Source organism: Condylura cristata, unplaced genomic scaffold (assembly GCF_000260355.1).
Source record: "Condylura cristata isolate star-nosed mole 26May11 unplaced genomic scaffold, ConCri1.0 scaffold00022, whole genome shotgun sequence".
Classification (NCBI taxonomy): Eukaryota; Metazoa; Chordata; class Mammalia; order Eulipotyphla; family Talpidae; genus Condylura; species Condylura cristata.
In genome coordinates this window covers 22,017,590-22,032,773 of record NW_004567123.1, presented here as the reverse complement: position 1 = coordinate 22,032,773, position 15,184 = coordinate 22,017,590, and the positions used below count along the sequence as shown (strand labels likewise).

Below are 15,184 nucleotides of genomic sequence, written 5' to 3'. Positions count from 1 at the left end.
CCCCGGCAGGCGATAGGAAAATCTGGAGCGGGGTAGGGCCGTGGCCCCCCCCCTTTTTTTTTTTTTTAGCTCCTCTTGAGTTCTCTCCACCAACGGCAGCCAGATTTAGGCAGCTTAATTAATTAGCTAGTGTTTATAAAGCGTTTGAAGAATTTTAAAAGTGCGACGTATGTGCCAAATATTATTTTAATCTGTGTATGTGTTTTTTTTCCAGCAGTTTCCCCCTTCTCCCTTTTCTTTCTCTCGGCAGGTTCTGTCTGGGAACCGGGCTTGTTAAAACTCACTCCTGTGGTTCTGGGCCTGGGGTCACCACCCTGGCATCGCTGACAGGGCCATTTCTGGCTCGCATCTGCCCTCCTGGCACAGAGAGCAGCTGTCCAGGGGCCTGAAGCAAGCCGGGGGGGTAGAGGCCGGCTGGACAGGCATTCTCAGGCACTGGTGGGAGTGGAAATTGGAACAGCCTTCTGGGAAAGCAGTTGGGCAGGAAGCGCCAAGGTGTGAAAGCTGCACACAGTCTTTGCCCGGCTCTTACACAAGGATGGAACCCCATATATAGAAGGGGGTTCCTGCATCACAATCCCGAGAAAGCTGGAGAAGACCCAAATGGCCAATGGGAGGGAAAGGTGAAGCGAATTCCAGTCTAGTCCCTACATGGAATTCCAGGCGCCAAAAAAGCCATCGCTCTGAAAACTGGTAATTTGGAAATTTTTGCATGGCATAATTTCAAATGATATTATGATTATGCAAATAAAACCTGTTCATTGCAAAGCATTTAGAGAAAACAAGAAAGTATTAAAAACAAAATAATTATTTCATAGAATATCATCAAAGATAATGGCGATTAACATTTTGATGCTTAAAATATGAGTGAATAAAAACAACGCAAAATCATACTCAGATACTAAGGAAGTGAGCAAACATCTTATAAAAATAAAAATTTAGAAATACCCTAATGTCCAAAGGAAGGAGACGGTCTGATTCTGTAACAGTGAACCCTCAGGACACCAGCCTACAGCCACAAAAATGACAATGCAGAGTTATAATTACTGATACAGAATAAAGTTGAGATCAGTTACAGAGTGACAAACTCAGCTTGATTCCAAACTTCTAGCTTTGGAAAAAAAAAAAGTATGTGTGATATTAAAGATTAGCAATGATTAATGGTGAGTCGCAGATTTATAAGGGGATTTGCTTTTATGTTTTCTGTTTGTATTACCTCAGCAATAAAAAAGAAGGAAAAACTGTGATTTCAATATAATGATGACTTTGTAAAATAAAATGAAACTATATATAAATAAACACGGCAAAGTACTATACAAAGCCATAAAATGCAATTCTCTTTGGGTCATGAATCTAAAACGGATGAGGTTTTCTTTATCCCCCCTTTCTATTTTGGATATTTTTTAGAGTTTCTAAGTTGGATAGATCTTAAAGGCTATTGACAGCATGCCCATTTTGTAGTAACGAAAGCCAACACACATAATGTGCATGTTACATATGTGTTCACGTTTTAAATGAGCCCTCTATCTCCAGGAATTTTGTCTGGTTTGTTCGTTGTTATTTCCCCAGCTCCCGAGACAGAGCTTGGCACAGATTAGCTGCTCAATAAATATTTGCTGGCTGACCGATGGAATGTCTAGAGAAAAGGTTTACAGCGATAAACACCATGATGTTGAGGGATCTTCTGTCTTGGGAATGGGACCAAGGATGGAAACGGACACATTTTCTTTTTACTTTACAGTAAACAATAAAACAATACCTGACATTGTTTTATGTGTTTGTGGGAGGGTTTTGGGGGGGGTGGGAGGAAAGGGGGGGTTATAAATATTTAATGCTTTTGGAATGACATTAATGAAGTCACACCTGTAAGTTTTCTCATGGAAGAAGCCAACACAGTGGGTGAGAACTGGGCCATGTGCTTGCTGGAGGAGGGGCCTAGAGCCCACCCGGAGCCCCCAGGACAAGACACAGAAGCCCCAGGACCCCCGGTGGGTGGGGTCAGATACTGGAGTCCACCACATGCTGGCCCTGCACTGAGGGTGGCGAGCAGCTGGTGTCTGGCCACAGAGTTTGCACACGAGCAGGAGAGACAGATTTTGCAGAGATGGCACAGATGATGGTGTTTGGAATGAACCCTTCAACGAGTAACTCCTGAGGGCATCTCTGACCCATGCCCTGCCTCGTCCTGTGACCTCCACGCCACCCCAGTCTAATCTGTCAAGGAGGATCGAGGCTTGGGAGATGCAGGAGATGGGGGCTGAGAACTGACCAGCTGGCGTGGGGGCGGGGTGGGGGGTATACATATTCAGCATATTAGCCGCACTCATGTGTAGCTTTTGAGATTAAGAAAAGATGAAAACAATTTTCATCAGAAGTGAAAAAATAAGCATGGATGCTTTTCTAATGGAAAAAACAAATCAATTTAGAATTAAAACTTGTCTGGAGGGAAACACAGCCGCCGGGATCCCTGGGCGGGTTCCTCGAGCAGTCGGCCTCACCCCACAGCACAAAGCTGAAACACACATCTCCCAGGCGCCAGCCTGGCCCAGACGGGCGCCGCAGGCTCTCCCAGCCCCTGCAGACAGCGGGGCACTGGGGCAGGGGCTGGGACACAGGCTGGAGACGCCCCTCAGGTGTCATGGACTCCAGGAGCCCAGGGGAGGCTGGGCTGGGGCTCCCCGCGGTGCCAGGACTCCATCCAATGATGGCATGAATGACAGCAGCCCTGCGGCCGGGCAGCTGGCCTTCCCCCCCCCACCCCGAACCCCCAACCATCGCAGTACTGCTGTGCTGGGAGTCACTGCCCCCACAGGGGCCTTTGGCCTCTTCTGGTTGGGGATGAGGGCAGTGTGCAAGGGTGGAGTGTGACATGGGGAGAAGGCGATGCACTTGGGAGTGAAGAGGGCAGGGACGGGAGTGTGCACAGACGTGCCGGCACCATGCACGGGCGTACGTGGGGATGTGCGTGAGATGATGCGTGTGTGCAGAGGAGGTGCGTGTGACGCGGGTGCGGGAGGACAGCAAACAGGGCAGGAGGGGTGCCAGCCATGGGTGGGGGGCCGGGCTGGGCTAGGCAGGGGCATGTTGGCGGAGTGAGGGTGCGCAAGTCCCAGATTTCGGGAGGGTGTGAGCACGCAGGCGCGTGTGAGCGTGCATGTGGGAGGAAGGCCCGGGGTGGCGCGCGTGAGTGTGTGCGCGTGTGCACAATGGAGTGGCGTCTGTGCGGTGCGTGATGACAGCGCCGGGGGGCGGGGACCACTGTGTGCACTGGGTGTCCGTGTAGCTGTGTCTGCTACACGCCTGGCATGTGGGAGCTTCCCCGCACAGGATGGAGCAAGGGGGGGGGACAGACCTGAGACAAGAGACTTTCCTCTTGAACTCACTACCTCCTTGCACCAGGCATGGGTGGCACCCCAGGTCCCTTCTGCCCTCTCGCCTCTGCTCATGTGACTGCCCTCTCCCGGGATGCCTCTCCCTAGCCTTGGTCAGTCTTCAGCGTGGACCCCCACGCCCAGGAAGTGGTGCATGGACACGCCCTGATAGGAGGCACAAGCCTTCGGCCGGGGAGCACTGACTCGCTCTGTGGGAAGTGGAAGCCGGCAGGTGCCCTGCTGGGGCTCACAGCCACGTGGGGTGCAGGCAGTTGGGTCCGGGGCTGCGGTCACAAAGGGGGCAGCCCAGGTAGGCAGCTGTGTGGCACTTCCGAGGGGGCACTCTGGGCTCCCGTGAGGTGATCGGGGCTCCACAGCCACAGCTGGGCACTGATTTTCCTCTGGAATCTGACTAACTCATTCAGGCCTCTCAAACCCTACTGTGCAACGGGTCTGTCTCCATGCCACGGACACAGAACCAAGTAAGGCTGGTCTCTGTGCTCAGGGGCAAGCGTCCTGGACACAGGCAATGACCACGTGCCTCGGTGAGCAAGGAGAGGCTGTGGGTGGGGTCTGGGAAGACTCTCTGGAGATCGTACCCCTTGCCCCAGACTGGGACAAGGGACGTCATCCCAGGAGGGGGAGTCACGTGAGCAAAAGTGAGAGGAGAGACGAGATCCAGGGAGCAAGGGTCCTTGGGACATGTTAGCCATCTGTGAGCAAGCCGGGATGGGCCAGCCTGGGACTAGGCTAACCTGGCACCCTACAGGAGAGCTCTCCATGCCAGCCAAACAGCAGGCTGTCGCGGGGCAGCAACGCCCCGGGGGCTGCAGCAGGAGCGCCAGCTGTGGAGCAGCTCAGGGCAGCATCTGGCGCCTCGGAAGTAAGATGGGGCGAGGCTAGGGCACTCTCTCCTCGACCCCCAGGGCAGGCAGCTCTGGAAATGGGCACTGTGCCACATCCTGCAGCCTGTCAATGTAATACGCAAATTCCTCAGGTGCCAACATAGTCTAATGTTCAAGTTCTGGGGCCCGAAGTCCCATATGTCTGGTCCCAGGGGAGGTGACTTGGCAAAGTCACTTTCCTCTAAGTCTTCATGACCTCACCTATAAACAAAGAGGGGGCTACTGTCTGTCTCCCCAAGGTCAGAGGGCCGGTAGTGAGAAGAGCTGAGAAGAGCACGTTTCCCAGGCTCCCCTTCCTCCCCGTGTCCCACAGCCCGAGAGCAGCTCCTGTGGCTCAGCCTCCCAGGTCTGGTAGATTCTGACCTAGTCTTAACCACCTCTCCTGCTCCACCATCCCCCACCTGGACCCTTATCGCAGCTTCCAAACTGGTCTCCCCATGTCCACCTCAGCTTTCTCCAAAAACATTCCCCTATAATCAGAGAAGCCTCCAAAAGCCAAGCCAGGAACATCATTCCTTTGGTGAAAACCCTCCTGCAGACCCCACCAGTCAGGCTGAGACCGAGGATCCGACCCCCAGGGGCCCCAGAGCCTTGCCCTCCACCACAGCAGCTTCTCACTCACCCCAGGGCCTTTGTACTTGCTGTCGCCTCTGCCTGGCACTCTCAGTTCCTGGAGAGCAACACACTGGCTCTCTTACTGCCTTCAACCCCATCTGAGAAGCCCTCCCTGGCCACCCTGTATAAGAAACTCCCCACTCAATGCCCCTGGTTTTGCTTCATTCCCTCAGTTCACCCATCACCCGCGAGGTTATGCAGGTATTTGTCAACTTTGCTAGCAGCCATCCTGGACGTGGCTGCGTGCTCTCTGGGAACAGGGCCTTGACTTTGCCCCTGGGCTATCCCCCTGGCTTTTGCCAGGGCCTGGCACTTGTTGAATGTATGTTCTAGTTTGATTCCAGCCCGGCCATTCACGAAGCCCCCGAAAACACCTAACTCCCTCTGGACCTCTGCTTTCTCCTCTGTAGAATGGGGGTAATGATGATGGTAACACAAGGCTGGTTCCCGGATGAAATGCACGTGACGGGCTCAGCGCCGAGCCTGGCACAGAGCAGGTGCTTCCTGAGGGCAGCCCACAGGGCGGGCATTTCAGGGGGGGCAACAGAGGATCACAGCGTAAGCCAAGAAGCTCAGGATTCTCTCCGAGACAGAGCTGTGAGCGGGTCTAAGGGCAGGCCAAGCACACAGAAGGTCAGGGGGCAGGGCGGGTAGAGGCCGTGGTCAGCCTTTGCTGGCTGCGGACAGGACCTGGAGGTGATGAAGAAATGCTTGCCGTACACCTGTCTACAAAGCGGCAGGGAAGAACCCCATCTTGCAGAAAGAGAAACTGAGGGCCAGCAGTGAGACCTGGAGAGGTTGAAGGCCAGGTGGTGTGCTTCCAGCATGCAGGTGCACTGGGCCTCTGGGACAGATCTCGGTGCCGCCAGGCTGTGCTCCGAACAGGGACCGCTCGGGGATGCAGCCAGACAACAAGAAGCCCCCAACATAAGCATCATGACCGGTGAGTGACCGGTGAGTGCCGTCACCATCGCCACCATCCCGGTCCCACAGGTGAGCAGGCTGAGACCCAGAGAGGCAGGGAGGGGCCGAGGCTGGACTGGAGCACAGACGGGCTCTGCCTCGCGCTGGGCGCCGCGCTCCTCCCTGTGATGACGATGGCGGGCGGCCTCCAGCTCAGGCTGCTGGATTCTCAGCCTGCCAAGGACGTGCACACATTTCCCCAGCTGAGATAAAGGCCCCCTTAAAAGCGACACGCATTTATTAAACAACATTTGCCAAGGTTTCAGCACACTCTGCTGTCGATGGCAGACAGTCTCCGGACGAGATTTTTCCTCAAGCTGACACTATTCACTGATGCCTTTTATAGCACTTTTTGCAGCTTGCATGGAAAGCACTTTCCATGGCTCTTAATTCCCTTAACCCTCAAGAGTCTCCATGCAGAAGGAAACAGGGGTAGCATTTACATTTTGCAGATGGGGAAACTGAGGCTCCGGGTGGCAAGGACACTTGCTGCAGAGCGCACAGCCCCTCAACGGCACATGTTGGATTCCCACCCAGGAACGTGTCCCAAAGCAGGCGTCCACTCCACCGCCTCCCCTGCGAGCCAGAGACTCAGATGACGTCAAGACAGGCATGGACTCGGGGCACAGAGGGCCTGTAGGAGGGTAGCCGGGCCCGGCCCCACCTCACGGGGGGAAACACAGCTGAGGGGCAGAGTTGTGGGTTCCAGGTCTGCAGGCTGGGAAATGCAGGCGCAGACACTGCCCCTACTCTTCCAAGCCCTAACCACAGAACGATGATGATGCAACAGTCACAGTAACGACAGCTACTGCGTAGAGCGCTGACGTGGCGAGGAGCATGGCCGGCCCACCAAACTGGGTCACCGCCGTGACCCAGCAAGACAGAGTGTCCCCAAGCCTATTACACAGAAGACAAGACTGAGGGTCAGGCAGGTCCAGCCACCTGGACAAGGTCAGGAGGCTGCCAGGGGACACCCTGCGCTGTACCCACCCTCCTAGTCCACCTGCTGCAATTAAGGGCCTTTGGGGGTGGCCGAACCCAAGGCGGCACTCCACACCAAATGCCGGGCAAGAGTTTAGCACTAATTGCGTCACGTTTCCTCAGTTGCCTGCTCATTCATCATGGTGTCTACACTGGAGCAAGCAGTTCTGTGTTGCAAGAACGTTAAGTGCAAATTCCAGGGTTTCTTGACTGCCCCCCGCCACCCCAGTCGGCACTGTATGTTTGTGCAGCCTGATGTGCTAGGGATCCCTACTAGTCCCTAGCAGGGACTAGTGCTGTGGTCACAACCCCAGCCACAGGGGTGTGTAACTGTTATGGCACAGCTCTGCTTCCAGACCGGAGTCACTGCCATCGTGACCACATGACCCTGAGCCTCCTTCTTAAAAGGGGGGGCCTAGTACCCACCCGTTCTTCCAGTCTACCAGCAGGTACTACCCCACCTCCCGTGGCCAGGCCCTGAGGTTCCAGGAGGCAGTGAACAGACACAGGCCCTGCTTTCATGTGCTTCTCTCCTGGTGGGCCAGACAGGGCTGAGTAGGGCTGAGTTAATGAAACAAATATAGAAATGGGAGAAGTGCTAAGAAGCAAACGTAATCGGTGCTGGGATAAAGAATAACAATGGGGAGCCTCTTTTAGAGTGGCATGGTTGGGAAAGGCATCTCTGAGGAGGTGAGAGTGCAGCTGGAATCCAAAGGATGCAAAACCCGGGGAAGGTGTTCCAGTAGGAGACAACAGCGAGTGCAAAGGTCCTGTGGTGGGAGAAAAAGCTGTGCTCATAAAGAACAGAAAGAAGGTTGCTGTGATTGAAGCCCATGGAGGAAGGAGAGCATGGTACGAGATGAGGTCAGAGAGACATGTGTGATCCAGAAAATGCCATGCCTCACAGATCATGGACAGGAGCTTGCTTTTATTCTAAGGAGCATGGGGCCCGCTGAAAAGTTTGGAGCAGAACCAAAAACATTTGATTCACTCATGCTGGAAGGAGCATGAACGGAGGCAGAGAAGCAGTGATAAGGAGGCTGCAACACTGAAGGCTCAAATCAGAATTCCGCACTTAGAGGCTGTGTGACCTTCGGACAGTCACTGCACCTCTCTGAGTCTCGGTCCTCATCTACATAATGGATTTACTAATAGTTCTCAGTTCACAGAACTGAGAATTAAATGAGAATGTAGAGTAATAATGAACCTGCAACAGGCCTGATACATTCACTGTCAGGTGCTCAATGAGCCAGAGCCTCCTTGATCTGCTCCTGACCTGCCTAACTCTTCCCACGTCACGGCCTTCATTCCGGCCTCCCTGTCCCCCTGCTGCTCCTGGAAGTAGCAAGCCCGTGTGAGCCACAGGGCCTTTGCACTTGCTGCTGTCATTCCTTCTGTGTGGCCTGAGGTTCCCACAGCTGCTCCTCCCTTTTCCTCAGGCTACTATTCCACAGAGAGGCCCCTCTCCATCCCCACTTGACCATCTATTCCCTCAGCCTGCTTTGATCTTCCTCACGGCCCTGTCTTCACTTGAGCCAATGTTTAGCTGGCTCTGCTTTCTCTTCTGCATTAAAATGCTAGCTCCCCGAGAGCAAGTTTTTGGCTGTTTCGTCCATGCTGTTTCCTAGACCTCGGAGCGAATGCTGGCACGCAGAAAATGCTCTAGAACATTTGTTGAATGAATATTCATAATTAAAACTACTATGACGAGGACAACAATGTGGTTAAGAGTAAACCAACACTGGGTCCATTAAACTCTCACAGGACTTTGGGAAGAGCCCAACTTAGCTTTGGAAGCCTCAGTTTCCCTAGCTATAAAGAGGGGATGAAGGACCCCAGGCCTTTGACTTGTGAGCTTTAGGCAAGAGCACACACTGAGATGTACGTCACAGTCCTGATGACATCCCACCCCAGCAAAGTGAGGGGCAGGCAAAACAAGACCAGCAAAGATGGGTGCTGAAGCTGGGGTTCACCTTCCTCATTCTGCATCTGTTTGAGATTGTCCAAATAAGGGCAGGGAAGAGTGAGCACAGACTCGAAGCTGGCTGGTGTCAAGCACACAGTGCTCCGTTTCCCTCCACTCGGGCTTCCATTTCCCAAGGAGACTGTTGGCTTTTAAGAACAGAAGTGCTGGAGCTGGCCCTGCACCACCCACGCCACCGCAGCCTCCCTCCCTCCAAGCTGGAGGCTCATCGCTCACCCCGGCTTCCAATCTCCCTCCCTTCCCAGCACCTGATCTCCCTCAGCTCCTGGCGCTAATCTGCAGCCATCTAACACCCTGCGCCCCCAAATGGATGTGCCAGGAAATCTTACAGACACAAAGAGCCAATTCTGTATCATTTCCGACTTCCACCTCAGCTGGTTTGCATCTTTCTGGACTGAGGGCCTGGCGAGACACCTGGCAGGGATAATATATCTTGCGGAGGGCTCGGTCAGAGAAACTGCCCCTGGAACATCCGACGTTAACAGGAAAGAGGTTTCAGCTGTGAAAATAGAGGCTTCCTTCCCCAGTGTGGGATGGAGACGTGTCTTGGGGATACCCACCACCTTTGCCACACACTGACTGCCAGAAATATGAGCGGGTCACCGAGACAAGAGGGGGGCAGCTCCTTGGGCCTCCGTTTCCCTCCCTGTAACAGGTGAAGCAATGTCTACTGAGCAGCTTGGGCTCTGGGTTGGGCTGACCTGGGTTGTCATCCTAATTCACATACTATGTAGCCTTGGGCAAGGTGCTGCGCCTCTCTGAGCCCATTGGTCAAATGGACCTGATGACAGCCGCCACCCAGCGTGACTCTGCCTTCCACTGAGATCACACAAGCCAAGTGCTGAGCACAGTAAGAGGCCGGAAACAATGGCCCCCATTATTATTACTTTCGTATTTTCCCACGGAATTCAGGATCCTGTCAGATTTCTAGCATTAACGATGGAAACTTCCTGCACAGCCTAGTTTTTAAAAGCCTTGGCCTGGAGGATGGAGGCTTGGCGTCCCACCCAGGCCTTGCCACGGGGCTGCCGCGTGAGGCCACTGCTCCCTTCCTCCCCGGGCTGCAGTTTTCTTGGCTGCACCCCGAGGTGCTGGATGAGACACTCAGCTCCCCTCTGGCTTGCCAGGTCTGAGAATCTACAGTTCCAGACCCAGGCTTCTACGGGTGAAGCAGAGACACCTAGAGGCAGGCGGTGCCCACCGCGCAGTGCCAGCAGCAGACATTTAATCACACTAGCCTGGGCTTCTCCACGGAGTGCGTCCATCCCCCACCAGCAGGAAAGCTACAGGGAGAACCCCCCAGCTGAACAACACTCGCCGGTGTTCACTCACTGGCGCCTTCCGTTCTCTCAGTCTGCTATTCTGCGAGTGCCCACTGTGCATGAGCTGTGAGAGGTGCTTTCCAGAAGTCGGCCTCGATTTCATAGCCGAGGAAATCCAAACAGAACAAAACCGCCAGAATGACAACACTGGCCACTCTGTGCCGAGCTCGCTACACGCCACGCACGGCTTCCAGCATTATCACGCATTAATTGACTTAATCCCTGAACTAGAGTTGTTGACGTCATCTCTGTTTTACAGATGAGGATGCAGCCACAGAAGTTCAGCACATTGTCGGGGTAGGTGGCAGAGCTGAGATTCACACCCGGGGATCGGGCACCAAGCCTGGGACTTTGCACTGGGCTCTGCTGTGTCTCCACACGGAGAGGCTGAGTGCTGGTTTGGCTGCAGACCTGCCCAGCAAACCAGGTGTTAAACACGCACACTTATGGGGATGGAACAAGGAGAAAGCAATGAGCCGCCCCAGACGGCGACAGATAAAATCCTGGGGGCAGAGCTCCATGGAGGAAGAGCTCCCTGGATAGAGGAGGCAGCACCCTGCAGGATGAGGGGGATCTGGACACAGGAGGATAAGGAGGCCCAGGCCTCTGGGGGTGGGAAGAGCAGAAGCCAGAGCACAGAGATCAGAGTTTAGCTGAGGCCGTGGATTTGTACGAAAACACTCACCAAACGGGGTTAGGCCACATGTTAATGTGTGTCACAGAAAACGAACGCCTCTTGCTCATATGTTTGGGGAACACTGACACAGATGGGGTCCAGCTTGGGGGTGTACAATGCTGGGGCTTTCTCAGGATCTTTAAGCTGCTTGAGTAATCGGAAAGCTTTGGCCTGCAGGGAGGAGGCCGGGTCATCCTGCAGCAGCCCAGCGGTCAGCGTTCGGGAAAGCAGGTGGCTGGAGATAGGGCCCGCCGGGGAGGAAGCCAGGGCCCTTGGCAGTTTTTAATTTTTTAAAAAACTTGGAACCACTTGACAGTTTTGAGCAGGGGAGTGACATGATCTGTGTTGTGTTGACAGGCCAGAAATCTGAGCACATTTAAAAAGAGGGGGGGGGGGAACCTTCCATCAGTCCAAGACTACAAATAAGAAAATAACCTGTCGCACGGAGCCATTGGAAGCCGCGAGCGAGTGCGTGTGGGATCCGCACAACAGTTTTAGACTCCTTCCTCTCACACACCCCCTCTCCATCTGTTGCAAAGGGCACCAGGAAGATGCAAGGAGGAATATTCCAGCTCTGGGGGCTCCAGAGCTTGGCAGCCCAGCTGGGAGGGGCTGGGAGGGAGCCACATCCTCCATGAGCTGTCACTGGCGAGGCCAAGGGCTGTCACGGTTTCCTTCTTCAGCATTTTCACAGGGACGGCTATGCCTCAGTTGCAACCGTGTTCCCCAGAAGGACCCCTTCCTCACAGCTCCAGCCCAGCACGCCCTAGGCCGGAGTCCTTCCGTGCAGGCCTGCCTGCCAGCCCCCACCAGCTAACCCTGATCACGTCACTGGGTGCTTCCCTGCCGGGCTACCCAGTCAGGGGGCTGGGATTCAAGGCCCAGGGCCCCTCCCACTTACTCCTGGGGCCAGTGGCTTTTCCAGTTTGGGACTCTATTTTCCTCATCTGCAAAATGGGGGTAACGGTCAGCTCCTGCTTTGCTTTGCCGCTGGGTGAGCTGATGCAGATGAGGGGGTCAGTACAGAGCCAGATCACAGTGAACATCCACAGCGCACTGGTTCGCCCTGCATCTCTCAATACATGGTTCACATCAGGATTTCGTGGTGCTGAATCACAAGGAATGAATCACCCCAAGAGACTCCTCAGGGTTGGTAAGGGATAATTAATGTCCAGAAAGTACCCCCAGTACCCCGAATTTAAAGGACCTGCCAACAGCTTGAGCCCTTGGAGGCCCTAAGCCCACCCCACCCTACCCTCCTTCTGCCCTTTCTTCTTGTGAAAGAGGAAGTGAGACTAACTCTACCACTTCGGAAAGTACAGAGGAGCCACCAGCATGCCATTCTCTAGCAAAGGCTCAGAGATCCCCAAGCCCAGCTGTACCCCAAAGCCTGAACTCAGCACGGCTTCTTCAGGTCAGAGCAAGGCAGCATGGGAGCTGATCTGAAGTCTACCCAGCAGGTGAGCCACAGGTGCCAAGCCCCAGGTGGGTGGGCGCCCCAGCAGGCCTTAGGCACAGTGACAGGCGCCCCTGCGCTCACAGAATGAGGCTGCCCAGGGTGGCAAGCCTGGCCCCTGGCCCGTCTCCAAGGCTTAGAACCTCCCTCAACGCAGCTGCTCCAGAGACCAGGTTGCTTGGCTCTGAGAACACAGGTTGGTGACTTCACCTGCAGCTTTTTGGACTTTTCCTTTGGCAGCACTTTGTGCTGCCAGCAACCTTTAGCAACTTCTTCCCCTTCCTCCCCCAACCAAGATAACTCACAGGGCCAGCCCCTCCAAACAGCGATCATGTGAAGCCTCGGCGATCATGTGACGCTCCCAGGCTGGCGGTTCTGCCTGAGACACTGGTAGTCATTCAATCCAAAGCTGCCTTCCTAAGCCTGACATTTCAGTTTCTCACTCGAACAAATCCATTTTCTTAGAAAATTGGACAACTGCCTCCTTCTACCTTCCTACCCTTCTGCCTTGCCTCTCATCTGCTTTGTCATAAATTCCATGCCTAGAACAACCGAGGGAGGGGCTGAAGCCTCCTCCTTGGGCCAAACCAGGTGAAGCCCATGCCAGGGCCCCGAGTACCACCAGGACCCTGCAGCACTCAGTCTCGGAAGCTGGGAGGCTTGAGATACTGCGGGGACACCCATCTCCTCCCCATTACCCTCAACCAAGAGATTTATTCTTACCTCTGAAGATTTATTTATCTCAAAGTTAATCTTGGCCCCTCTGCTGCTCCCACTTTTTCAGGCTATTGATGCTGAATGGATTGGAACGGAAGTTTTATGATCTAATCTTTAGCATTTTATAGATTGTTTTTATAAGGCAAGAGGGGGAGATTTGCTCTCTAGAAGGGTGCTGGCGTGCCTAGCCAGCGCCCCAGGAAAGGCAGGTTGCCCATCTGGACACTTGTTAATAAGCTTGACTGCTCATTTGCTAGGACTGAAACACAGGGTCTAGGTTGGAGAAAGGTCTGGAATCCACATTTAGAAATTAATTCGGGCCCAGTCCTCTGCTTTAGGGAAATTAAGCACTTGTGAGAGACGGGTGTGCGTTTGCAGGCCAGGAAGGACAAGCAGGGCAGGAACTTGGACTTTTGCGGGGTATAAATAGGAAGCTCAGGCAGAAAGCAGATCTGAGATGCCACTCACCAGAGATGTAAAATATACCAGAGCTTTCTTCTGCCAGCAAGGCCCCAACTGTAACAGAAAGACCCCGGGTGGGGTGGGGAGATGCCTACTGGATTGAGGGGTTCAGGGGAAACTGTGGGGCAGAGGAGCTGCTGCCCACCCCCACTTCTCCCCCCTCCCAATTTGCTAGTTCGCCTTTTCTAGCTGCTATCAAATGGTTACCAGTCTCTAGGCAAATGGGGGGGGGGGTTGGGGGGGAGAAAAAGAGCTCATCTCTACCTCCCTCCTCAAGGAGGGAGGTGTAACAACCCCTCTGCTGACAACACAGCTTCAAGTTGCCACAAACAAGCTCCCCATTCTTCAACCCCACCCCAGCCCTTTTAATGCTGGTTCTCCTCCTCCCAAACCCTCTCAAGAGACCCAGGTTTTGCAAAACCCCTTTAAGAAGCAGGACTCCTGAATGGTGACCTCACCCCTTGGCGAACACACGGAACCCCACAGAGACAGCCTGCTGGAGACACTCAGGTGTTTGATGTAGGCCAACAAAAAGACATGTTCAGAGCCACAGGTAACAGTCCCTCGGAACACCTGAACTGCAGGGAGCAGCCTCCAAGGCTGGGGAAGGCTGGCTGGAAGGGGGGAGGGGGTGGGAGCCAGAAGAGCAGCAAGGACCATCCTGGACGGTGCTTTGGCAACCAGAGGGAACACCGCAGGGACAATCCATGGTGTTTTCACATCGGGATCTGTTGATTCCAGCAGCTCACCCCAAGGGTTACCAGGCTCGCTTCCCCTCTCTGTCCTCCCTACACACACTAACACTGTTGGACTGTACACACCAGAGGGAGAGCTCACTCTTCCCTAATTGCAACAGCCTGCTTCTGTTCCAGCGCAGGCAGTACCCAGAGGGCCTCTGCCCCCACCGCCTTCCCTCCCACCCTGAAGTCATGCCTGTGGAAAGCTTAAGTCCAGAAACAGAGCATCCTGAGCAGCCCAGCGCCCCTGACTTTGTAAGCCTGCCTGGCCATCAGACTGGGCAAGGGCTGGGGGAAGTAACTCATCTCCATAGGTCCCAGTGCCCCGCACAGTGACTTCGAATCGGCTAGGGCTAACTAGCTTTGGCTGTGTGACCTTGGGCAAGTCACTAGCCATCTCTGGGCCTCAGTTTACACATCCGTAACCCGGCTTCCAGACACCGCTCCCCCTATTTCTGCTCGCAACAGCTGAGAGGCTACCCGAGGCAGTCTGCGAGGCCTGAGCCCGCAGTTTGGGCGCCGCGGCGGCGGCGGCTGGGGCAGTGCTTACCTGTCCAGGCGCAGGACGCAGCGAGCAGCAGACAGAGCAGTGGCCCGAGGCGGCCGGGGGCCGGGCCGGCGGGCTCCATGGGCCGCGGCTGCGGAGCAAGGAGCGAGAGCGGCCGTGAGTGCGCGCTCGGGCGGGCGGGCGCAGGCTGGAGCGGGGAAATGACTAAGACTCCCCCTCCTCCCCCCCCTCCCGGCCGGGCTTCCCCCCCACCCCCCGAACCCGCGCCTAGGAGCCGCCTTCACCGCGGCGATTTTCGGAGAAACCCTCTCCCCCTCCCCCCGCTCCGAGATCGAGAGACGGAGAGGGGGAGAGACCCCAAGCGCGCGAGAAATAAAGCCAGCGACGGCCAGAGAGAGGCGGCAGGAGAGAGAAACAGACCCAAGGGAGCCAGGCAGAGAGCCAGAGACACAGAGAGGCGAGAGGGGGAGAAGGGAGCGAGGGAGGG

At 55.0% G+C, this 15,184-nt stretch overlaps 1 protein-coding gene across 2 annotated transcripts in view; it reads right to left on the bottom strand.

Annotated features, from left to right (window-relative positions):
- LOC101632434 (tyrosine-protein phosphatase non-receptor type substrate 1) overlaps positions 1-14,893 on the bottom strand; it is a 39,684-nt gene extending 24,791 nt beyond the window's left edge. The window contains exons 1-2 of one of the 2 annotated variants that reach the window (XM_012728357.1): positions 14,740-14,893; positions 13,459-13,506 (exon numbers count right to left, since the gene is read on the bottom strand). In XM_012728357.1, the coding sequence (XP_012583811.1) occupies positions 13,459-13,506; positions 14,740-14,818 (127 nt within the window). In that variant the 5' untranslated portion in view covers positions 14,819-14,893. The remainder of the gene's footprint in view (positions 1-13,458; positions 13,507-14,739) is intronic. The other variant, XM_004687336.2, reaches the window with a different exon arrangement.
- Positions 14,894-15,184: the final 291 nt, after the last annotated feature.